Source organism: Psittacula echo, assembly GCF_963264785.1.
Source record: "Psittacula echo genome assembly, chromosome: 3".
Lineage (NCBI taxonomy): Eukaryota > Metazoa > Chordata > Aves > Psittaciformes > Psittacidae > Psittacula > Psittacula echo.
In genome coordinates this window covers 31864200-31889819 of record NC_137736.1, presented here as the reverse complement: position 1 = coordinate 31889819, position 25620 = coordinate 31864200, and the positions used below count along the sequence as shown (strand labels likewise).

Here is a 25620-nt window from a genome sequence, read left to right as displayed (position 1 = left end):
TAGTAACAATGGCTCATGTTTCTGTTTTCTGATCCAACTGATTCTAGGTACTTGCTCTTTGCCCTCCAGGCCTCCTCCTGTGGCTCGACGATGCTTGGTTTCACATAGAAGAAAAATGTTGAAACAGCTGTAAGGAGACTGTTGAAACTATGCAATAGGGAAAAGAGAGTCAGTTCTCTCCTGGCTTTTACCAACATATAAGGAAAAGAAATTATGTTGGTACTAACTCTGTACACTCACTGACACTCAGATTAAGAAAAAACAGCTCATGAGGGTACTTGTTTGGACTTCTGGGTCATGTTTTTCCAACTAACCTATGGATGTGTCATTGCTGTTGTTTTGATTTTTAAACTGAAGTATGTATTTGCAGGGTTTCAGAGGCTGAAGCACCTTAAAAAATACACTCATACCACCACAGTTTGAGGTTTACAACTACTAATATATTGTGATTAATCTGAATTCTTCCCGAGTATGCTGACCACTGAGGGGAGCATCCTTAATCTTAGTTTAGGTTGAATGTTTGGTAATTTTTTTGAACTAGAAATCATCTCAGAAGAATAAAACCCCAAATAATAATTAAGCAAGTATATTAAAAACTTTCCAGTCACAGAAGACGTGCAGTTTACATCTTGTGCGCGTGTGTCCTAGTACCTGTCTCTGGTAGTATTTTTCACACCAGAGAAACACATGTAAAGATGTCTTTCTTTAGGTGCTTTATGAAAACATTTGATTACTGTTCATATTACATTCCCAATTCTGTTTTTTTTAAGTGAATAAATATATAGCACCTCCTCAGATTTTCTGACATCAGCTACCTTGAAATTAAGGCTTCATACAAGATGGAACCAAAGGGGTGGGGTGAGAGAAGAGAAATACAAGGACTGATTTGTTTTAAAATTCACTTTTTCAGCTGAGGGAAATGATTGTTTCTGATCATCATAGATTTTCACATTCTTTTGTCATATCTGATTGCTAGTGTCTAGCACAGAAGGGTGCAGTCAAGCACTTTGCATATGTAATTATTTCTGTATGTAATTATTTCTAATTGCTACTTAATATAATAGGCCATAGTGATCTAAATATTTTAAAATAGTAATAATTATTCTTACATCTCCATAAGCTTCAGCTCTTAACGACTAAATTAAGGCTGACAGATGCATAGGATCTTTGCACAAAGATCAGATTCTGAAAAAATCCAAAGGAATGAAAAATCACTGTTTTGTGACCATGGGATCTTAGTATATCAATAGACAGTACTGCTGCTACTTAGTTATCAGTTTGGTATCCATTCTTTTTTTTTTTTCTGGAAGTCAAACTGTAGACTTCACCTAACAAATTTTGTTTGCATGTAGTATTAGGCAAGTTGTTCTGAAGTCTGAAATCCCATTCAGGGTAAGTATAGCAAAGATAGTTGCAAGCTTCCTGCTTCTAGTTGCTCTTCTAGTGTGTTTCATGCCAAGTCTTCAGGGAGCATCTCTTCAGATGAGCAAAATCATGCTAACCTGCAGAAACGTCAGCAGAGATGCCAGTAATTTGACTCTGTATGTTGCAATATTAACATTGAATTGGAGTGGGTTGTATTTTACGGATAACGTAGCCCTGTATGTGGTTTTTAGGGTAACCTGTACTATTTATGCATTTGGAACATCCCTTTTGAATATTACAAAGCTGCACTTCTGAATGCATCCTAAAGATTTAGAAATTAAATACCAAATTGGTTTTAATAACATGGATTTCTTTTTTCACAAAACCTCATTCTTTTTCATCTTTAGCTTTTGTTGTGAAACTTTCTTTCTGTAGCCTGATTACTGAATATTATTTATTGTTTTGAAAGCTCTGCAAACAAAATTGTATTTTAGCTTGCCTAATAAAATATTTCTTACAAAATTATTCACTATCACCTCCTGTGATTTTTAGTTATGTTCACACAGTTCCCAGCTGCATTATCTACCCCCAATGTAGAAAATTAAGTCAATGTAAAAGTATACTCTGTTTTTTAAAAAGAGGTCACGAATAGCCTTTCTTCCCTTGCTAGTCACCAGTGTTCTTATTACGCTTCATTTATATAGTTGGAGGATTTGGGAGAACCAGCTGGGCCCCCTGTCTGCACTCATCAAGAGTTAATTTCTGAAAGAGGTGCTGTTGTCATGAACAAGTGCAGAAGGTACTCTGGTGGTCCTGCCAAACAACAAGAGCTCTTAATTAGCAGCAATGTTCAATCAGACTGCTTAACCTGCCACAGAGCGGAGGAGGTCATGTTCCTTCCTGATGCACTGCCAGCCTAAAAAGCACCCAAGAACTGATCCCAAACACTGGCATTTTTTTTAACATGTACTTGGTTCCTAGAGGCAAGGAAGGCAAGGCATGATCTGTTCTGGAAAGCTGTCAGCATTACAGTGAAGTTTTATTTTTTGAGGGATGTAGAGATTTCTTCTTCTGTATAGAATGTTCTGTGATTTTTAGGGAAAAATGTTTTTCATCCTAGTACTGACAAATATGAAAATTCATAGACTTCCTGTGGCTTGATTCTGATCTGGGAGGGATTGCCTTGGACTATGGGTATTTTGTGGAAGATTTGCTAGTCTTCAAAAATAAAAGTGGAGGCCAATGATGCTTTGCAAGGCATTCTTTGTTCTCATCAGCAGATCTTGTGATATTTGCTCAACAACTAATGATGTAGAATGCATGTCAAAGTTATTGGAGGGAAGTTTCTGAGAGTGGTGTGGCTGCCTTGGAGGCCTTTAGCTGTAATGTAGAGCACAGGATGTAAAGTGCTAGCTGATGAATTCCTCTAAAAGTCAAATTCTTGAGTTACTAATTATTGTATATAAATTATGAGTGCTAGATGTCTACAGATGTAGGGAAGTATTTTGTAGAATGAGTATAAATAGCATATGAACAAGGAGCTGAAAGTAAATAGCTTATTGCTATATGAGCAGCTCCAAGTAAAGAGGTCCACTAAATCGACAAAATTTTTGAAAGCAAAATGCAGCAGATGCCAGAATATCAGCAATGATAAAGTTTCAAGAACACTTGCCACTTGAAGCAATGAAACTGCTTGTTTGCGCTTTTCAGTGCTAATCAGTAGCTTAAATAAAAACAAATTAAACAGGCAAGCAAGCAAATAAACCAAACAAACAAACAAATAAAGTTACACCTGAGCTAGAACCTAAGGATCCACATCTTTTGGTTTATATTGATTATTTCAGTTGGTGGTCCTCTTCCACTGGCAGGATCTTGGTTAATACTGCAGCAGGAAAAGGCGGCATTTTTATGCTTTCACTTCTTTTCCATCTTAGTGTTCAAAACCTGAAAATTGACATATGAAGATGCTTATATGCTCATTACCAATTAAAAAGGGAAATAAAAAACTGAGGCCTCATCTTAAAGTGAAAGAGTGTCAGGTTTTTTCATTAAAAGATCTCATTATACTGCTTACATTGAAAAGTATCTTACTATTGTAATAGTACAATTTCAGTCAGTTGCAAGAGTTGGATAGTTAAGGGAATGTTCAGCAGGGATTAAAGTTGCAGATGTGGATGATTAACAGGAAAATCAGGGGATGGAGGAAACTGAAACTGTAACTACAGTATGAATAGGTGTGCAGAAAGTTGTCAGTAAGATTGTGTAAGACATTTCAGTTCTACACTCATTTCAACCTTTCTTTCTTTTTGTTTGAAATATACAAAGAATTCTGAATACGGAAAGAATAGATCCCAGAAACTTTTTGTTTGTTGTGTCACAGGAAGATGATGTGAACCACAGAGCTAAAAGAAACTAATTACTTGAAGCTTAATTTTGTAAGGAACAGGCTTAATAGTGTAGAGATTTTATTTTTTTTTCCCAAAAATAGCAGTATTTCTTTGTTTCTAAAAATTCTTTATTTTAAGTGATTGTTAAAGTAACTTATCAAAACAAGAAAAATATTCGCAAGACATGATAGCACAATTTATTTAAAGATAGAAATGATTTTAGTGAAAATTTAACCTCAGTAGGATGTGAAGGAACTAATAAATGAAATGTCAGCAAACTAACTTTGTATTTTGTGCTTTAACAATGATGGGAATTTAAGACAATTAATACCAAGGACATGTATTGCTCTATGGGAAGAATGAGCTGAAAATATGGAATTCTTATTTAATACATAGTTCAAGATTCATGCAGCCGTTATATTTTTATATTTGGAAATAACTATATATGCACATATAAGGGTATATGCATAACACACAATGAGACAAAATTTGAGGGAGATTGGGAAGTCTCTTGTGCTGAGAAGACTCTTTGAAGGTATAAATGGTTACTGTTTACAGTAACATTTAGGGCCAAAATGAGTGCCTGGGCTGAGATTAGCTAAGTGATTTCTCTGGTGTTGCTGTTTCGATGTTAACAAGTCTCAGAACACAAAAATGTTCACTGTTACTAAAATAGTTACCTTACAAAACTGTAGCTGTCTGACAGCTGTTTTCTACCTGTGTAAGAAAAAGTTTCTGTGCTTGCGTTGCTTGATTACTCTCCTAGATTAACTCCTGAGATCGATACATATACTGCACACTATAGTATGTGTTACAACTTAGCAGTGTTATGTACGGGTGAAATAAAAAGGACTGTTTGTTACACTTGTAGAAGCACCTTTTTGGTGGGTTTTTTTATGTTCTTAGAGCCTTGGAATTTTAGGACAGTGATCATCCAACTTCTTTATAAGTAGTTTAAATTAAAAGAACCAGTGCCGATAGTTGTATGTGTAATAGTGACGTAAGTGTATCAGAAATAACTTTTTTTGAAGTTGGTTACATTCAGAATGAAATAAAATTATAATACGAACAAAATAGTCTTTTGAGGAAGAGAAGAGACAGGTTGTTGTCATAAGTCCTTTTTATGAGATCTTTGCTTTGGAGGGAAAAAGCTGGCCCAAAGAGGCTTCTCGTACTGAAGATGTGTAAATAAAGTAGAGTTTAAGTGTATGTAGCATTTTGTAGTCTTTTTTATCTAATATATATCATTTGAAAACAGGACCTTTAATGTCACTAAAAGCAAGGATGATTTCTATAAAATATTATTATGTAAATGTTAATAAATGCAACCTTTCATTTTTAATTTTGTACGTCAGATTGAACCTGGAGAGTAAGGCTTTTTCTTTTTACTTTGTAATGATTTGTGAGATTAAGTAGATTAGAATCGTGCCAGGACAGGTTATTCAGTATCTCTTTTTCAGCACAGTTTGCAGGTGCCTGTGCTCTTAAAATAGAAACAAATAACTGTGTGCCTGCCATCGCTATTGAAGGAAGTGTCTTATTACAAATGGTGGCTTGCTGTTAGAACTCTTGCATTCGCGTAATTATGTATGATGAAAAAAAGACACCATCCATTTTCATAGAGGAAAAGCATGTTGGAAGTCTTATAGTGAAGGTATTGCATTAATGGTTTGGTACATGGGTGTTTATCATGATACATTGTGTACATTGTTCTGGCAGCTTTGTACGGCTCAGAAGAATACAGTGTATGTGCTGAGTAAGGATTGAGACAGGAATGTCTGCTGTTTTCCTGAAAAGCATGAGTGCTCTTTGTTAACCCAGCTTGCTATTTGTAGGATGCCAGTTATTATCTTCTGGGATTTGTTTTTCCCTTCCAGTTGCCATTTTGTCTAATTGTATGTTTTTGTAAGTTCAAATTCTGAAAGATAAGGATGGGAATATGTAGATGGAACTGAAAATAAGCAATTTCACTGCTGAACTAAGAAAATTTGTAAACCTTGAAATTTAAAGTCCTACTTTTAACCTAATGGGAACTACATAATAATTATGTGCTCTTTGTTTGCTCTCCTTTCATAATTGAAGTTAGATTAGGGCATCTGAAAGACTGGATTTCAGATGTCCAGCCCACAAACTGAAGCCTAGATTCAGTGGAAGGCAGCAAGAAAAAGAGCATATGAACCCCTGAGGGAGTATAGTTTTCTTAATTATGGTAAATGTTGTATGGGTTAATCAGTAGATCAAAAAAAGAAAAAAATATTTTTAAAGTTCATTTTATGAGCCTAAATGTACAAGTAATTTTTTGACTATTCGTATTGAACTTGATGTTGAGGTTTTGACCAGTTTTTCCTTTCAAGGTCTTGAAAAGTCTCTTCTAGCCTTAAAGTCTTTCAGAAAAAAAGTTTATCTTTGCCTGTTTTTTTGCCCATCATCTTATTCTTGTTCTGTCTTCTCATCTTATTTTTAAACTGTAGTGTCTTTGAAACAGAGACCAGTTTTACTGTATAATAAGTAACAAAATGAAGTCTCCTTCATAATTTGGAGAGGGTAATTACTTTCAGCCTGACCTTCTCTTGCAGTTTTCAGTTGAAAAATATTTTCCAAAATCCCTGCTGGGAAAAGGAAGGTTACACTGTGCTTTGCTGACAAACAGCTGATGTGGGTTGTTGCTGAGGTGATTTCATGCAATGAGTAGAAGTACGATGTTTGCCACTGAGCTTCATTTCTTAGTTTTTGTACCTTTAAAAATGAACGTGTTGAATGTGCAAATTTCTCAATTTTTTCTCTCAAATAAAGTGAGATACCTATATTTTTAAAATTAAGGAGGATATTCCTTAAGCAGAAGTGGAGCCAGGCAACCATTTAGGATGGATCATGCCCATTACCATCACTAAATGCAATTGCACTGGAATTTTGAATAGGCAGAAAATAATCGCACAGCTGGCATTTAGCCAGGGATCTTGTATTTCTGTAATGTAATACCATGCATAAAGTATTTCATAGAATGAAAATAGAATATTCTGTGTATTGCAATGAAGTTAACAATAATTACTTCAAAGGATACTTGCACTGTAATATGCCCATGATTCACAAATAATTAAAACTTGAAGACCTAAAAGTATCTTACAGCTCTGCACAGAGATGAACCTCTGTTCAATTTCGTCTGTAATTTCACAGCCTGGAGTGAGATTTAAGCATTTTTTTTGCAGTGGCTGTACATGTTTTTTGTGTCAGTATATTGGGACTGGGTTGTGTGTGTTGGAATGCATTTGAAATATCTTCAGTGGTTACAGATGTATTTGATCTCATTTGCGTCATTACAAGCAGAAGAAGTCAAAATAATTCTTTCAAACTTGATTTGATGAGTGTCAAATGTGTATTTTAGAAATGAAGAAGTGGCATGAAAGTTCACTGTTTTGATTTTTCAGCTTGAAGAAAATGATTGAACATTTGATTAGCTACCAAAGATGAGATGCTTGTAAAGGTGGGAAGGCCTGACAAAGTCAATAGTTTCTTTTGTGCTTGTATATCATTTAATGTGTAGTTTAGCTTAAGTTGTTTTGCTGTATTCAATCTTGGATCTCTACTGCATGGATATGAGATTGTGTAGACACCATCTCCAGGAGTACCATACCCATAGTATTCTAAGGCAAAGGCACAGCATATTTGAATGCATGCAACAATGTCATATTTCTGGCACATGATGCATGTGGTTATGGGAGAATAAGAGGTTTTACATAAAACCTTTTCCTATAATAATTTTGCAGCCATTTGCACATCCACTGTTTGATTTGTTAAGGGCTTTAATCCCCAGCCATGGGGTATGTGATAAATATCTTAGTTACAGCTCAATGTTAGACTGTTGTGCTATTGTCTCTGATTTTTAGAAATACATGTTGTTAATCTGTGTCACCCATGGGATTGGAAATAGTGCACACAGGCCTTCACTGCCTGCAAAGTTAGAAGTTCAGAACCTGAACAAGGCATGTCCTTCAAATTGCTTCATATGAGATACTTTGGTAAACACACAAAACTCTTCATAACATTGCTCATGCAGAATAGTAACACAGAGTAGTAGACCAGTAGTGGCCCATGTATCTAAGTCACCAACTGTACCATTTTTCAGAAATGGTGCTGCTATGCTTTTTTTGCTTTTATACCATCATCCCTCTGTGGGTTTTGAAATGTTTCACCAATAGTTATCATTTAGCTTTACAAGATCTCTTAGAAACACTGTAGATAAATAGTGGTTAAGTGCATACTAACATAGGGAAACAGAACCAAAAAAATTATGATTTTACTTTGGATCCTCCAAAGGCATACATGAAAAATTGTTTATGGGAGGATCCAATACTGTCAAAGTAGGATTGAATAGCAAGTAGTGATGTCTAGACAAATCAAATTGATTTTATCTAATAATAGTAGGTTGAAACCAACGTTTAATCCACTCCTTGCATGCAATCTTGAATATTCAAAACTGCTAGAAGAGGGGGACTTTGATCAAAATGTCAGTGTTATTTCCCCTTCACTTTGATTGACAAAGTTTTTCTTATCAAGTGCAGACTGATACTGATGAGTTTATCCTACTCAGCTTCTTGTTTCTTTTCTGTGATTATATATATACACATAAATATATACGTATAATTTTCTCTGCTTAAGTGATGTCTAAACTGAACTCTGCGATGCCCATGCCATCCTCATATGATAGCCCAATACACGCCCCTAACACTAGGGTAGAAAAATGCTCATCAGGACTACAGAGCTTTTGTGGCAATAGAAACTTAATCCCAGCTCGTCTGGGAAAAAGACAGCCATGCGAACAGCTGCATTTCATGAGGCCTCATGGCAAACTGCCTTGCAGATAATGTTTTCACTGAGTTGCAAGACAACCAAAACCATCAAAATACAGTTCAGAGATGTCAGTCAGCCATGCAAATAACTTTGCATTGTTTGGGAAGGCACATCTGTAATTATGTGTTACTTCTTTCAATTTACTGGATTGTTAAAAAAATTTCATTAGAAAAGGCCCATGGGATTTTACTGATGTGCATGTGCACTGCCAACAGAAGGGAGCTGAGGAGGTAACTTAACTTTGACCGCAAACTTTTTTTTTCATTTGCTAGAATGAGTTAATTTTTGCATGTTTATGTGCACCTAATAGGATCTTACAGGCATTGTTTGGACTTACCCTCAGAGTGTCTGTTCCACCTGAGAAGAACTGCTCAAGTTATAGTGAGTTTTGCTTAATGGACAGAAAAATAGAGCATTCTTCTGCTGTCACACTCTATATTTTATGGTCTCCTTTCTCAAATTCAGTCTTCTTTTCTTTGTGAAGTATCCTAAAAGCTAATGAATACAAGGAAATTAAATTATAGGAACTCTTCAATAACACAAATAAATGTTTATGTCAGAGGAGGGATAGAGTGTGATAAATAATCAAAGATGTATTTTATCTTAACTTCCGGGAAATTTTCTTGACAGATTTTAAAAAGCATTTAAAATTGAGAACTTGACACTGTGTTTAGTGATTTTTGGAAGCCACTTTACTTTATCTGATATTGGAATAGCTAATATAATTTTTATTGCTTGAAATATGTAACTTGAGAGAAGAATTTTTTTACTATTAATGGTTTTTATAGTAGCTTTTTAAAATGGATAGTCCAACCATTCACTTGCTGCATTAGATGCGAAGATTTTGGTACATTAAAAATAAAGTCTTTTCATCTCTTGTTGCTAAACCACAGAGAATTTCCAGGTAATGTCACACTGTAAATATGTGCCTCCTAATTTCAAATTGAGAGTTACACTCCTTTTGTTGTCTTTGGCTTGCATTGCTGCATGTCTCAGCTTTCAGGATCTGTATAACAAAAAACTCCACCAGAGAATTAGGCTCTGCCCTGCATATTGACAGAGGTCTTTTTGATCATGTCTGCATCTGATTTTGGAATGAATGTTCCATTTCTTGCTGCATAGCAGTATCTGATGTGTAAAAGTGCTCTGCCCACGCTGAGCATTTAGCATATATATTGCCTGTTAGTAAACTTCAGGCTCTGCTTGTGTTCTGATGCGTAGCTGTGGAATTAGTGTAACACTTCTGCAACTCGATACCTGAAACAGTTTACTCTCTCTACAAGAGAAACACCCCTAGAATTCCAGAAAATCTGTGTGTTTATGATCTGAATATGCTCATGATAAGAACCCTTATATTGGGTGACAGTCAATTCATTTTCTGTTTCAAAAGTCAGTTCTTTCTGTCTGTTCTGCTAATACTAGTGTGAATGTTGTATGTGAGAAAGAATCAGTTCCCTGTGATGGTCTGCAAAGATAAAAAATGTGCCACTGCTGTCTAAGTAAGTCTTGTCTTTTATATGTACTTGACCTTGTCAACCTACAGTATGTAAATTATGGCCCCATTTGAATTTTATTTGTTGAATCATTTGAGCCACCCAAGTGAAGGCTCAGAGGCTACAAGTTACACAAACACAAAATGATGGTTCCTGACCCAGAGCTTACAAACTGTGAATGAGAAAAAGACCTATAGGCACAGGATGACTATGGGATGTTAGATATAATTATAGTGAAAAGGGTCTCAAAAGTGAATGTAAGAAGCTCCTATTTGCTGCAATACAGAAATTGTCCTATAAAAGAAAACAAGGCCGATACAAAGGTGAATTTTACAGGTTTATTCTGGATGGATAGGAATACAGTGTTCTGTTATGTTAGTCTTATGTCCATGGTTGAAAAGTCAAAATTATTTACGGAGTACTTGTTGAAAAAGTCATTTAAAAAAAAAAAAAAGAAAGAAAACCAGCTGCAAGGAAAAATATTTCCTCACCTTATTCTTTCTCAGTTATATTCAACACTAAATACATTGTGAAAGGTGGAGGAGACAGACAGCTGCAAACACATGACATTTACAACTGCAACTTTATTAATTCTATGAAAAAATTCTATTAGTGGAGAAAGGAAAAGGTGATCATGTTTTCTTCAGTGATCTTTCTCCTTTTAGATGCTTAACTCCTTAGTATCACAGCTGAAGTGTTTAAACACCCTTCTTAAAACTAAGACCCATGTGGAGTGTACATTACCAAAGAGCTTCCAACTCTGAAGCAGGTTATGACTCATTGGATCTTGTTTTAGGATGCAGCTATTTATGGGTAAGTGTGACATAGAGTAATAATCAGATGCAAATCATTAAATGAAGATAGGGTGGTTGGGTATCAGTTTTCAAGAGAGGTTCTGGAAGTTTGAGTGAGCAATTGAATGTAGGTTAAAAACCAAATTTAATGTTGTAACAAAGGAGATGAGGACTGAGACTGACATTCATATAAAAGTGCTTAAAAATGTACTACATGTAAAATGTACAGAGTAATCCTTCCAGTTCTACTCAACACTAGGAGTGCTTAGCTGCAGTTATTGGTCCAGTTTTCAGCACCAAGCTTCAAAAGGTGGGATTTGCTGGGTGGAGTACAAAGCAGAGAAATTGGTTCAGAGTTTAGGACTCTCCTTAGATGGGGAGAGTGGGATATAAAAGAACTATATTTCTTTCATCAGAAAAAGACAAGACTGGTATAAAGAATCCTTTAATCAAGTCATTGGTTCCTTACATGGAGAAAATTAGTAAGCATTTCTCAATTTTCAGTGGATGGGGTAACAGTTTAATGCAGAAATGCAGATGTAGTGTTTTTTTTTCTTTAAAATTGCTGAAGAAAGGTAGTTTGCTTGAACAAGCTGGTGCTTCTCTGTCGTTGTGAGTTTTTATGAATAGTGTGGAAAAAGTTCTACCAAACATGGAAAAGGAGGGAATAAAGACTTAGATAGCACTTGAGGTTACTTCCAATCCTCTGTGACTGTGGTGTAAAATTGTATCTTAGATTTACGCTGTAGCTGTCAGCATTGGCCTGTTGTTAGAGTAGGGTTTCAGTTTACTTCTGTGCAGCTGTGGCTCATTTTGGTATGATTATAAATCTGGGTACAAGGAGCCAGCCTTCTGCTGATGGGGTGGATTTTTACTTTGCATAAATGTGTGAACTAGTGATCTTTTTCTTTCTACGTATTTATTTATTTTGTTAACTTCTGACTATTTCTGAGTGGTTTTGCATAGTACCATATATATATGTGTGCTGATGCTTCCCATTTAAGACATTCTTCCCAGCTGATTTTTCTCCATCTCCAGAGCCAAAGGAATTATTTACTGCAGACCACCCTAACCTTGCATAAGACCTTACTGTTTCATTTAAAATAAAATACCACCATGTCTGCTCACAATTTCAGCTTGAGTAGTGTTAAGTGCTGATAAGAGTCATAGTATCGTATAACTAATCCTCCAAGTCTTCCTCCTTCTCTTTGATGCTTGCTTCTGTTGCATGTGATCGAATGGTTTTGCTCATTCACCTACTAGCCAGAACACCTCTAATAAGGCCTCACATCTGACTAAGCTTTAGTACAACTCAAGTTGCAGGGTCTACAAAACACCTGTTTTGTAGAAATGTATCAGTAAAGCTGAATGAGAAAGTTTCTTTTCTACGCCTGTATTTTGCTTTCACTTTACAGCTAAAGAACACACACACAAAAAAAAAAACAGGGGAAGGAGGGCCCGGAGGTCTGTCAGGAGCTTCAGAAATTATTTATGACAGATTTTAACTATTACTTTGTGAGTACTGATTACCTATCTGGTGAGCAAATGCAAGAATGGCATGTTGTCAAGCACATCCCCTGAGAGCTAGTAATGGACATCAGGACTTGTGACCAGATTCTGGCTGTTGAGATACTGTAACAGAGTAATGCTGAAACAGAGATGGGGGAGAGGGAGAAATGACAGCGGATGGGCTGTCAGTTTTCTTTGTTTTTCATACAAGAAAGTTGAAATGCTGTTTATAGTGATACACAGTTAGAATTGGACATGTTACATTTATCAGTACTTGCAAGTGATTCCTGAGATTACTAAGGTAATGCCAGAATGAAAGGCATTTTTTCTTTGGTAATATTTGGTATATTCAGACTTCATCATCCAATATGTGCAAATGCCATTGCTCGGGAAAGTGGCAAGATACCAAGATCCAAGTATAGATTTACCTGGGGACCTATATGGCTTCTTACCCTCTACAAACTACTGCTTAAGCAAGTAGGCATGATCCAGATACATGATTCAGGATGGTTGTGCAGCCCTCCCAACTTGAATGTTGTCTCTTTTCAGCTCAGTGCTTTACCCATTCATCCACCTCTCATAGTAAGGTATTTATACATATTTTATTGTCTTAAACTGGGCATTCCTGTGAACTTTACAGAAGCAGGAAGTTACTGCTTTTCTTGCATTTGAAGAATATAAAGTAAAAAGGCTACATGGCAATCTTTGGGTTTTCTCCTGCCCACCCTGGCAAAGAGAATCCACTGTTTCAGGACATGAATATCAGCTACATTTGTTTTGAGTCTGTGGTCAAAATCTACATTATGATGACTGTTTCTGAAGTCTACAGAGGATACTGTGGCTAGCATAAAGTAACTTCCTTATTTTGAAATTCATTCTTAATCACCCATGAAATTAACTATTGGAGTCTGCCTTCAAGTTGGCACAGTCTAATGGTAGGGGTTTTAAAAATAAATTTAACAACAGAACTTTTCTGTTCTTTATTTATATGGTTTTAGATGTTAGCTCTTGCATGAGAAAAGTGCTGTATGCTTTAATACTGAATTTAGAAATCTTGTGGTTTCTGTTGGCACTGTGAGGGAAGAGCTAGTATAAGACTCTGGTACTTGATGAGAGCATTTTTGTGTGTTAATCATTAGACACATGAATACAGAGCCAACTGAGTTCAGCTATTGTGTTTATTGCCTTTTTTCATTCACCATAAAAAAAAAAAAGGCAATAATTTTTCTGAATTACTATCTTTAACATGATCTTCAACTTGGAATCAGAAAAAAAATGAAGTGTTGTGAGTTCTTTCTTCACACAGAGAACAAGCAATTGCTGGGGTATTCTATTTAGGGATGTTGAAGTGTAATGTTCAGGATTTATAACCCAGCTCAATGCTTCATTTCAAGTCAGCTCAACAACGAATTTGAAGTGCGTATGTCTTTTATGCCTTATGAAGGTTCTAGTTAGGATAGCCCATGTTGCTACTCTGGCTGGTAGCCAGACTCCTCATCCAAAAGTGCCTTCCCCGTGAAGCATTGCATAGCTTAACAAAGAGTAACCCCAAATAGGATGGTAAATGTAGCTGCTTAGTGAAACCTGACACTTCAGGGGGAAACTGAGGCATACAGAAATCTGGTAAAGTTGCCATGGGTAGACATGTTTCAAGGTTTAAATCATTCACAACTTTAATATTTCCATATAGTTGAAGCAACTTATACTTTTGACTAGGCTGAAAATGCCCCCATAAAACGTGAAGTATTTTAAAGGAAAAATGCCTTTTTTTCAGACAAATTAATTCCTCCTTCTCTTAGAGAATAGTGGCTTTTCTGAATTTTGTATTTTCTATGAAAAATTTAAGTATAAGAAAAACATCTGATTGGGTCTTATAATGCCTTTTAAAACATAATATTCTAAACTTCACTTGCTAAACAGTGTATTTCAAATAATAACTAAAATGGTAGAGCTAAATTGCCACTTTCCAAGAACTTCTTTTAAAAATGTCTCTCACTGGAACATTTTTTCTTTAAACAAAAAAATACCCTTTTTTCCCAGGCTTGCATTGAATTTATCATTTGGTATTAATCTCTTACATCATACTTAAGAAATTTCTAGGTGCAACGCATCTAGTTTTTTTAATGGTAAAGGAGAAAAAAATTGACATTTTGTCTGTGGGAGTTTTGCAATTAAATTCTGGGCTTGCTGACATAGAAAGAATACAGTGCTTTTGATTGCTTTTGCACAGCAAAAACACGTTAGTAATACTTAACTTCAAAGATTTTGTATTTCGCAGTGCTTAATGGAAAAAAAGCCATGCAAGTAAAAAAATTGTGCTTTACATGCCAGTCTGTGAACCCAGAGTTGATTTATAATAGTTGTAACACCTGGGCAAAATTATGCAGTTGGAATTAATGAAGAGTAACGTGTCAAATTGCCATCTTCTTGATGACACTCATAACATATATTGTACAGTGAACCCATGTCATAAAAATAAGAAAACGAACAAGTGTTCAGAACTTACAAGAAGTCCTGTGTGTATGTTTAAATTACACAGTGGAAAGGCAAATGAACATTTTAAAATTGAGACTTAGATGATTTTGGCCACCAGTGTTAATGAAGAAATTTGCATGAAATTTTAGCTAATTCTTTCTCACATTAAAAATATTTTACAGAAAGAATGTTTAACAAACCAAGAGGTCCCTCAAAGGTAAAATCTAATCTATAAACCACAAGAAATCAAACAATGGAAAAATATACTACCTCTTTTTTTATTGTAGGAAAACTATAGAGTGTACCTTTAGAAAGAGGAGAAAAAATATTTTTCAGTTAGCAATGGATTAGGAAAGCTAAAACTGTACTGCATCCTAAATTTTGAGCACAATATATGTTGCAGTCATAAAATAAAAGAAAGAAAAACAAATCAGAGAAGAAAATTCAGAGGATTTTCCAGTATTCTCTTACCTATAAATTATTTGTGATTTTTTGTATGATTGGTTTTGATGAAACTTTCAATAGTACTTTTCAGTCACAGTATCACAGTATGCTAGAGATTGGAAGGAACCTCAAAAGATCATCTAGTCCAATCCCCCTGCCAGAGCAGGAACACCTAGATGAGGTTACACAGGAATGTGTCCAGGCGGGTTTTGAATGTCTCCAGAGAAGGAGACTTCACAACCCCCCTGGGCAGCCTGTTCCAGTGTTCTGTCACCCTCACTGAGAAGAAGTTTCTTCTCAAGTTTAAGTGGAACCTCTTGTGTTCCAGTTTGTACCCATTACCCCTTGTCCTATCGTTTGCCACTGAGAAGAGCCTGGCTCCATCCTCGTGACACTCCCCCTAGAGTGTCATGCTCTACCAGTGAGGAGGGGCACAAGAAGCTGGGGAGGGAGCAGAGACAGGACACCTGACCCAAACTAGCCAAAGGGGTATTCCATACCACAGCACATCATGCCCAGTATATAAACTGGGGGGAGTCACCTGGTATGGCAGATTGCTGCTTGAGTTGGGCTGGGTATTGGTGGGCAGGCGGTGAGCAGTTGCATTGTGCATCACTTGTGTTTATTGGTTTTTCCTTTCCCCTTTTAGTTTTATGCTCTCTCCCCTTGTTATTTCCCTTATCAGTAGCAGTAGTAGTAGTAGTAGTAGTAGTAGTAGTAGTAATATATTGTACTTTAGTTCTTAAGCTGTTCTTATCTCAGCCCATGGGGTTTACATTCTTTTGATTCTTCTTCCCATCCCGCCCAGAGGGAGGAAGGGGGAAGTGAGCAAATGGCTGTATGGTGCTGAGTTACTGGCTGGGCTTAAACCGCAACAGCCACCTTACTGAAATGCTGGTTTTCTTCATGTTTGGGGTTACTTTAAGGTTTCCAACCAAAACCATTCTATGATTCCCTCTCAGACAGTAACCAAGGGGGCTCTAAGGATCATCTAGTCCAACCTCTCTGGGACATCTGCAACAAGGAGGGACATCTTCAACTGGATCAGGTTGTTCAAGAGCCCCGTCCATCCTGGCCTTGAACATTTCCAGGGATGGGACATCCACCATCTGTCTGAGCAACCTGATTCAGTGCTTAACCATCCTTGTTGCAAAAAATGTCTTCCTTATGTCTAGCCTAAATCTACCCTCTTTTAGTTCAAAACCTTACTTCTTGTCCTATCTCAACAGACCCTGCTAAGAAGTTTGTTCCCATCTTTCTTATAACCTCCTTTAAGTACTGGAAGGCTGCTATAAGGGCTCACCTGAGCCTTCTCTTCTTCAAGCTGAACTATCCCACCTCTCTCAGCCTGTCCCCACAGGAGAGGTGTTACATCCTTCTGGTCATTTTTGTGGCTCTCCTGTGGACCTGCTCCAACAAGTCCACATCCTTCTTATGTTGGGTGCCACAGAGCTGAACACAGTACTCCAACTAGGGTCTCACAAGGGTGGAGTAGAGGGGTAAAATCATCTTCCTTGACCTGCTGGTCACATTTCTTTTGATGTAGCCCATGATACAGTTGGCTTGCTGGGCTGCGAGTGCACGCTGCCAGCTAACATCCATCAATACCCCCAAGCCCTTTTCCACAGGGCTGCTCTCAATCCCGTCATCTCCCAGCCTGTATCAATACTGGGGTTTGCCCCAGACTAGGTGCAGAACCTTACACTTGGCCTTCTTGAACCTCATGAGTTTCACACGGACCCACTTCCCACGTTTGTTTATCTAATGAAGTGTGATAAAATTGCTGTTAAAAGTTACATCACTACAGGCTGCATTGATCTCTATGTTTTAAATTTTTTATGGCATCTGTACTGTGCCTTGCTTTAGACAAAAGCTGTTGGATCTGGGTTTGATCAATATGTTTTATCTTTTTATTCCACTAGAATAGAATGAACAGAAGATTCTATTCTATCATGTTATGATAAATATGTTTCACTGCATTCCAGTAACCATCCTGCATCTTACATCTTGGTGTTGGAGTTTACTTTTTAATGAAATCTTTTTTATTTCCATTTGTCCTATGTTAGCTTTTCAGTATGCTTCAGGTAGCCTTTTCAAATAAAGGCAATGAATTTAAAAGATTACTTACTATAGGAAAAAAATAAACAAACTGTTCAAAACAATAGAGGTTTTTTGCTTTTCAAATTAAAAAATTGAAACAACTTAAACTCCTAAACTCTCCTCACATCTCCCTTGGAAACTCCCTCTTTTACTATAAGTTTGTGGTCTTGATGATATTCACAGAGAAGGCGATTTACTGAATAAAGAAGTTCTTTAAGTTTTCAGTTTTGGAACATTACCAGTGTGTCTGAACCCAGGTTTCAAATTTTACTGGCATTTTGTTGGCAAACCAATTTTTTGGAGTCCTTTCTTATTTGGGTATGTTTCCTGACACCTTTGGCTGTATGGTACTGTGTTTTAAAATTCTCTTTTTCTTTTTTTTTAAGAGGAAAAGCCTATAAACATATACAAAGGACTAATTATAAAATACCTGGTATAAAAATAGAAAGACAAGAAAATTACCAGCTGAAAAATGCAGTGAGCATTAAAAATGAGCATTTAATGGTAGAGTTTTACCCTGCCTGTTCAGCATGCCGGATTCTCAAAGCAATTCCACAAGCAAAGCATGCACTATTCTGAGGCCATAATAGAGTAATTTAAATCAAGTATGTGGGTGGTAAGAAAGAGGTGGTTTAGTCTTCCCTCCTATCCTCTGGCCTCTTTTACTGTTGCTTCCCTTTTGCCAACAGCAATGTTCATTTATGTTGAGCCAGATTAGAGCATTGATCCAACTGAAAACTAACTGCCATGGCTTTGCTGTGCTTACAGTCTTCCTATGTATTGCAGTTTAGTTGAAGCAATACTGTTCTTAGTGCACTGCTCTCAAAGACTAACCAACTAATGGAAGTATATGTAAGTTGCTAACCTATGTTATTCCTATTATCGATAGATTATTCCTTGCTGAAAATGTCATGACTGGTATAGAACTATCCTTTTGTAGTATATATTGAAGCAAGGTACAAGAAACTAGAAATCCAAAGGTCCAGAACTTTGTTAGTTTTCCACAGGTCTAGGACACTGTAACACTTTTTCATGGTTTAAGCCCAGCTGGTAACTCAGCACTACACAGCCATTTGCTCACTTCTCCCTTTCCCCCCCACCTCTAGGTGGCATAGGGAGGAGAATCAAAAAAATATAAACTCCATGGGTTTAATAACTAAAGTACAATATACTACTACTACTACTACTACTAATAATGATAAGGGAAATAGCAAGGGGAAAGAACGTAAAACTAAAAGGGGAAAGGAGAAACCAATGAACACAAATTATGCACAATGCAATTGCTCACCACTGACTGACAAATACTCAGCCCGACCCGAGTAACAATCTGCCCTTCTGGCTAACTCCCCCCAGTTCATATACTGGGGATGATGTGTTGTGATATGGAATACCCCTTTGGCTAGTTTGGGTCAGGTGTCCTGTCTCTGCTTGATCACAACTTCTTGTGCCCCTCCTCACTGGCAGAACATGAGAGACTGAAAAGTCCTTGATCAGGGTAAGTGCTACACAACAACAATTAAAACATCTGTGTGTTATCAGTGGTGTTCTCAGACTAAAGCCAAAACGCAGCACTGCACCAGCTACTAGGAAGGAAAAAAAAATTACAGGTGAAACCAGGACATCCTTCATCCTTCTTCTCGCTGATGTAGGACTTTTATGTATCTAAGGAATTCTGACAGAATTTGACACTAAATGGTCCTTTCTGTACTAACATTGCTATAAGGAAGCCCACTATAAAGTGAAAGAAGCTATGAATTTTTGCAATAGAACAGAAGAGCACATTCATGTAATAGTGTATTCTGGCACATATTTTGCCTGCTGGATATAGGCAAAGTTATAACAGTGCAGAGCAGTGGGATTCCTACCATTTAAATAAGCCTCGGTAGGATTAACAGTTTAGGTGTTGTTCTACATGTCTCAGCTGTGGGAGTCAATCTTGCTTATTGCACCTGGTCATGTATAAAATACTGCATAGAAAGTAGAAGATGGATAAAACTAAATATTTAGTCCATACAAGAGTGTGAAAATTACTTTAGCCTAGGATCCTACTTGGAATAGAGAATGGGATTCCAGTGAGCAACCTTTGGGCTAAATTGCTAATTTAGTAATTAGTAGCTCATGGCTAGTTTCTGACTGATTTCAACCAAACTTAAAGGACAGCTAGGAACACCAAAAATTCCAAGTTTCTGTACATTTCCTGGAGTCAAAGAATCACTCAGATTGGAAGGTATACCCCAACATCTGTAGTCCAAGCGCCTCCTTTCAAGGAGGATTAGCAGTGTATTCAGACCAGCTTGTTCAGCGCTTTTTCAACTCAAATCTTGAAAATCTCTGGGAACAGAAATACCTTACAGCCTCTCCGGGTACCCTATTCCAATGCATAGTTATCCTCATAGTTCACTGTTATTCATGAAATTGATTAACATGCATGCCATCTTCTCCTACAGGTCATTGGCAGACATATTAAGATAGTAATAGGATAGGTCTCAGGATAAATTCCTGAGGAACTGCAGTTGTATCCAGCCTACAGGTAGATTACAAACCATTACTTTTCAGTCCCAGAATCCAGTCACTTTTTTACTGATTTGGTACTGCATTCATCTAGACCACAATGGCAAACTTGGATACAAGGGTGTTGTGAAAGATTATCTTGAACATGGTTGCAACATTTGCCCTTCTCCATTCATCTGGGACTTACTCTGATCTCCATGACCACAATGATAGAAGACAGCCTTGGTGTGCCATCAGCCAGCACTCTCAGGTGCACCCCATCTGCTTTTATGGACTTGTGTGAGTTAAGTTTTCACAAGAGTTTTATGAAATCAGTCCTTTTCTACTCTTGGTATTTTCTCTTCTCCTTGAACTCTGCCAGTATGTGTAAAGGCCTGGAAGACCTTGTTGTTAAAGACTGGGGTAAAGAATGCATTGAGTAACTCAGTGTTATAAGTGTCCACTGTGCTTTTGCCTCAGTCAGTTACAAACCCACATTTTCCTTGTTTATTGTTATCATATAGCAGTAGAAGTTCTTGCTGCTGTGTTTCTTGCCGATCTCTACTGTAGTTCAGCTTCAGCTTTCCTAACATCATCCTTGCTTGCCTGGACAATGTTTCTGCTTTTTTTTGTTGTTGTTTTTTGGTAGCATTTCTCCTTGCTTCCATCTCTTTTGAACATTCATTCTACAGTCATGAATTCCCTTTTTAGCCAAACCAAACTCCTTGTTCATCTGCTTATTTTCCTCAGTATTGTGATGGACTGCTATTTTGTCTGTGGGAGACTGTCTTTAAAGATGAGGTCTGTTCAGCTCACTTGTCCTTCACAGCTGCCTCACATAAGATCCCATCTATCAGGACCCTGAATAAACTGAATTCTGCTCTTGCAAAATCCAGGGTTTGCACTGTGTTACTTGCCTTTTTCATTCTTAAGATCCTGAATGGAATTGGTTCATGGTTGCTATGGCCAAAGCTGTCACAGAATATCTCCTCCCCACTCAGCTCTCCCTTATTTGTAGCAGGTCAAGTTGATCACTGGAGTTGATCATCTGATATTTGTGTTAAGAGCTTGTCCTTAGCATCCTCCACAAATCAGCTGGATTGCTTGCATCCCACTTCATTTGCCCTTTAGCAGATATTGGGAGATGGAAGTCTCTCCATGGGAGTCAGGATCTGTGATCTGCAGATGTCCTGTACAGTTGTCCAAAAAGACTACTTCCACTTCTACTTCTGATTAAGTGGAATGTTACAGACTCTCACCATGATGTCATTCTTGGTGGCTTCTCCTCTGATCATGGCCCCCCAGCTCTCAGTGAGTCTACTGCCTGTTTTACAGAAGACTTCCGTATCTTTGAGCTCCTTTAGGTATTTGTGTTCTTATGAATACAGGCTACCAAGTAGGAGAGAGAGAGACAGATCAGTGCTGCTAGCAAGGAGTTCTTAGCTACCTATTCTGCTTGGCCAGCACGCTCTCTGGCAGGCCATTCAGCACACAGAGCTTGGAATCAGACATAGCATCATGTAGTTGAGGGCTATGAAAAGAAAATGGAGGGCAATGGAAGAGAGTTTAGCAGAAATATTAGTAGGCAAACTGCTCATTTTCAAATTGGACATAATGGACAGAAACAGTAGATATAAAGTGGTAAAGCAAGGGTTCAGGGCACCTTTTTGTTCAAAATAATACAAGAAACTGGTCAAAAGGTGTATTTCTTGCCATTTGACTAAAAATTATAAAGGCTTTTTTATGTTGCTTTTATAATACTCTATAAACAAGCTATTTGAGAGTGAGATTTTCAGATGAGGAACTTGAAGTAAAGGGATAAATCTGTTCATAACTTACTCTCTTGTGCCCAGGTATTTTAACATCTGGAATGCAATGCTGCCTGTTGTAATACCTCTCCAATACTGTAACACAGCAGGATACATTAATGAGAGTTTCAACCTTAAACCCACAACATCAGTGAAATTTATAGTTGTCAGGCCTTTAACATTATTCAAACATAGTCTCTGTGGTTTCAATTCCCATTTTACGTTCATGTAGGAAGAAAAGTCATTGTTGACTAGCCGTGAAGACAGAGACCTCCTTAGACTTGAAATTTCTATAAAACAATTAAGTACTGTTTATTACTCTTGACAGCATTCATAGGATGCACTACAGGGCAGAGGAAGGGCATTTGTATGAAAAACTGTGCAAGAATCTCTCTCAATATTTCAGCTGGTTTAATATTCTTGAATGCCACAAGTGCCTTGCTCACGTTTTGGAAAATACCACAAAAATATTCAAAGCAGAATATTTTTTTTTTTTCATAAAATTACATGAAATTCTGGTATCATCTTCTACAGTCATGTAGATGCCATCTGATATTCTTCGTGATGGGTAAATTTGTCTTGAGACATTTCATGTTCCCTTACTCTCGTATCTAGTGTGGTCTGTTGACTTATACGTACAGCAAGTTAGTTAAAGAGCCCGAAAAAGAACAGAGAATTTCTTGAAGGAAAAAGTTTTGTGGGGGAAATGTGGTGAGCACTATGATTAAGTCACTCTGCAGAAAAATTAAATTGTTAAATCTGCAGCTGATTAAGTTGAAAGCAAAGAAGGGAAGTCGATATATAAAAAAGTGCACGTACAGTTACTCTTTCTGGTAAGGGAAATCCGAGTTGTTTCTCCCAGAAAAAAACTAACAAGCGCACACAATTTACAAAGCTCTGAAGTTGGGAGGTTGGACGGGGGGAGTTGTGTGGGGGTTTTTATCATCATAGTCTTCATGGTAATTCCAGCACAATCTCAGGAAGTAGTAAAAATAAATCTATCTGTCTCTTGCTGTATCAGTCTGGATATTAACTTCCCCATGTTGTGTCCATTAAAGACTTTCTTCCTGGCCCTTAAAAGTCTCTGCATTTAATATGTTGTTACCTGCTGCCAAGCCTCTAATAGTTACATTCGTATGTTCTGTTAATCATATCTCTTTGTTCTAGAAGCCTGAGATTTGGATTCATAATTAACATTTTTTTCCTGCTCTGATTGATTTCATGCCATCATGGCAGCACATGACTTTTTTTTTACCTATTTAAAAACAAATCTGTAAATGGAGAAGTAACAGAAACCAGTGTAATCTCTTTCTAACTGTACTTCCAAATTTAAATTAGATTTTCTTTTTACAAAACCATGAACTTGGTGTTGTAACTGAAATCACACTGTTCCCAGAAGACAGGGCTGAAGCCTCATGAGCTACGGAGGATTTTCATCAGGTGACGGCATAGGAGGAGGTATATTTTTAATGTTAAAGGCTGGAGGTAGATAGGTGAGGCTGGTATCAGTGTGTAATCTGTAGGGTCCAAAGGAAAGACTTATTGACTTAAAGACTGGAAGGAGACTGGCAAAGAAATCTGACTATTGCTCTTTGACATCTCACTGATTGAGGAGTAGTAGTGTGGGAAAACATTGTGGAGCCTGTGACAGCTTCTGCCAGTTTGAGTTCAGTTATTTCTAATTAGCAAAGGCATTTGTGGTCCAGAATTTGCTTGGGTCCTCCAATAACCTCCCATTCTGATCATCATGAAAACAAGTCAGCCTTTTGAAAGATATTATGAAACCTTAAGGATCCTTCTTACATTTTGCTACTGATACAGTCTCAAGAGTTACTTACTGAAGCCCTGCTCTTTGACCCACGAAGCTGGGGAGATGGATAGTTACTTAGTTTGTCGCTTGCATATAGATGTGTGCCTGTGAGCAGCAGGGAGACACTTCTGCTTGCAGCTGTTCCTTGCTGCCTAGGGTTACTTGCTTGGTTGCAGAACTTGAAACACCTTTCATACACGTCTGAAATTCAGAGGAAATAATTTTGAACTCTTTGCAGACTTGGACTGCACCTATCTGCAAGACAAGATTGCTTTTATATGAATGAACAATGTCGTATTTGTGCCATGTCAGAAGCAGACATTTAGGCTATATGTCACTTTCTGGGTTTATGTTGCTAGCAACATCTTGAATATGTTTTATCTGTTAAATAACTCTTCCTGAAAATGGAGGAGGATCTCAGTACATTTCAAATCTGTTTTAAAGTGGCTTGAATGAAGTTCTCACAGTAGATTTTTTTCTTCTTTTTTTTTTTTTTTTTTTTCAAGTCTCATTTGGTGGTGTTAAAGTGCACTTTCTACTTATCCCCAGAGGAAAGTTAGTATTCTTTTAAGTGAAACTATTTTAAAAGCAGAACACAAGCCTAAAATAAGCCAGTGTTCTCTAGAGTTCTCAGAAGGTGTAGATTTATTTACTGTAGTTAAATCATAATTAGTTCTCAGGGGATAGTGTATCTTTTAAACTGCTTTATTGCCACCATATTGGTTTTCTAAATAATCAGAAACTGCTGCTCTTAGATTCTGTAGTATGAACAAAAATTTGCTGTAAGTAGAAACAAATGTCTAGAATTGCTAGTTGTCACTTACTGAAGATAGTGACACGCAAAAAATAAGCACTTCAAGAAAATGTAAAGAAATACAAAACGTATGTTATCAGAAGGCACCTTAAATAACCTATGGCTATAACTTTTTCCAGCGTAATAGATATAGTAATGTTTTACATTATCGTTTTTCAGTTAATCTTTTTTTAATATTCTAATGCTTTTTGGTCAAGAATAAAAGTTAACTGAAAATGGATAAATGGTAGTGCAATGTTAACATAAAATATTACCTGATATTTAAGCCTAGATTTTCATGAATGTAGCTTAGTGTTTCAGCTGATAAGCATGGGGCTTTTTTTTTCGTAATTGGCAGGTTAATGTTCGAGTTGCCTGAGGAGATGGGTTTAATAGCTATTGCTGTTCGCCAAACACAAGGGAAAGGTAAGTTTCGTTCTAGTGCTAATAAATGTGTCTCAAATATATAAGATATGACATTTTAATGTCACCTAGCCTTAAAGATACATTGTGAGTATTTTTGACAATATAAACTACAGAATAATGTTGTCCTCTTCCCACTTGAACTGTGGATTCAAACTCAAAACGTAAGTAAATAGAGACCAAAGTAAACATTTTCAGGATGTTTGGTGGCTTTTGCAGAAATGATTTAATGGTCTTCTAGTTTCTGCCAAAAAGTCTCCCAGTCTTGGAAACTGCCGCCACTACATTTAGTGTAATAGAAGTCAGGCTTCCAAATCAGAACTCCTTTCTGACTTAACTGGAAGAAGACTGGGTCTTGACTTGCTCTGAAGTAGAGGTTCCTGGAGTCTGCAGGATTTGCCTAAACTGTCATGTGGGCTTTCACAGTCTTTCACAAGTTCTGTCCCTTTCCCAGGAGGGTGCTCACACTGATTTAGAAGCAATACTCATTTTATTAGAAGAGCACAGCATCCAGCCTAACAAGCTCTTTGGAGCATAGAGCTACATGAAGGTGTTTACCTGGCTTTTGGTACAGATCTAGCTTGGGTCAAGTTGGTTCACACTATAGATGGATTTCTAGCTACACATAGAGCATCTTCACAAACACTTCTGCAGATAACAAAGCAAGATTTTTTGAGATGTGTATGTTACAAGATACCAGGAAAATCCTGGAACCAGTCATTTGGGACATTCTAGGAATTTGAGTAGCAGCATACACATTAAACAACCTGCTGGTTTTCTGAGGAAAAAGGTTTGCATGTTAACCATTTTTCTTTCAACGTTAGTTTTGAAACCCCATTACAGGAGTTATGGTAGATTCTTGGATTTATACTATTAAGTCT

The 25620-nt window shown here is 37.1% G+C and overlaps 1 protein-coding gene across 1 annotated transcript in view; it reads left to right on the top strand.

The window, feature by feature from the left end:
- HLCS (holocarboxylase synthetase) overlaps positions 1–25620 on the top strand; it is a gene marked incomplete at both ends in the record, with an annotated part of 120638 nt that overhangs the window by 87023 nt on the left and 7995 nt on the right. Inside the window, one exon of the mRNA XM_080612191.1 lies at positions 24675–24742. Within this exon, the coding sequence (XP_080468317.1) occupies positions 24675–24742 (68 nt within the window). The remainder of the gene's footprint in view (positions 1–24674; positions 24743–25620) is intronic.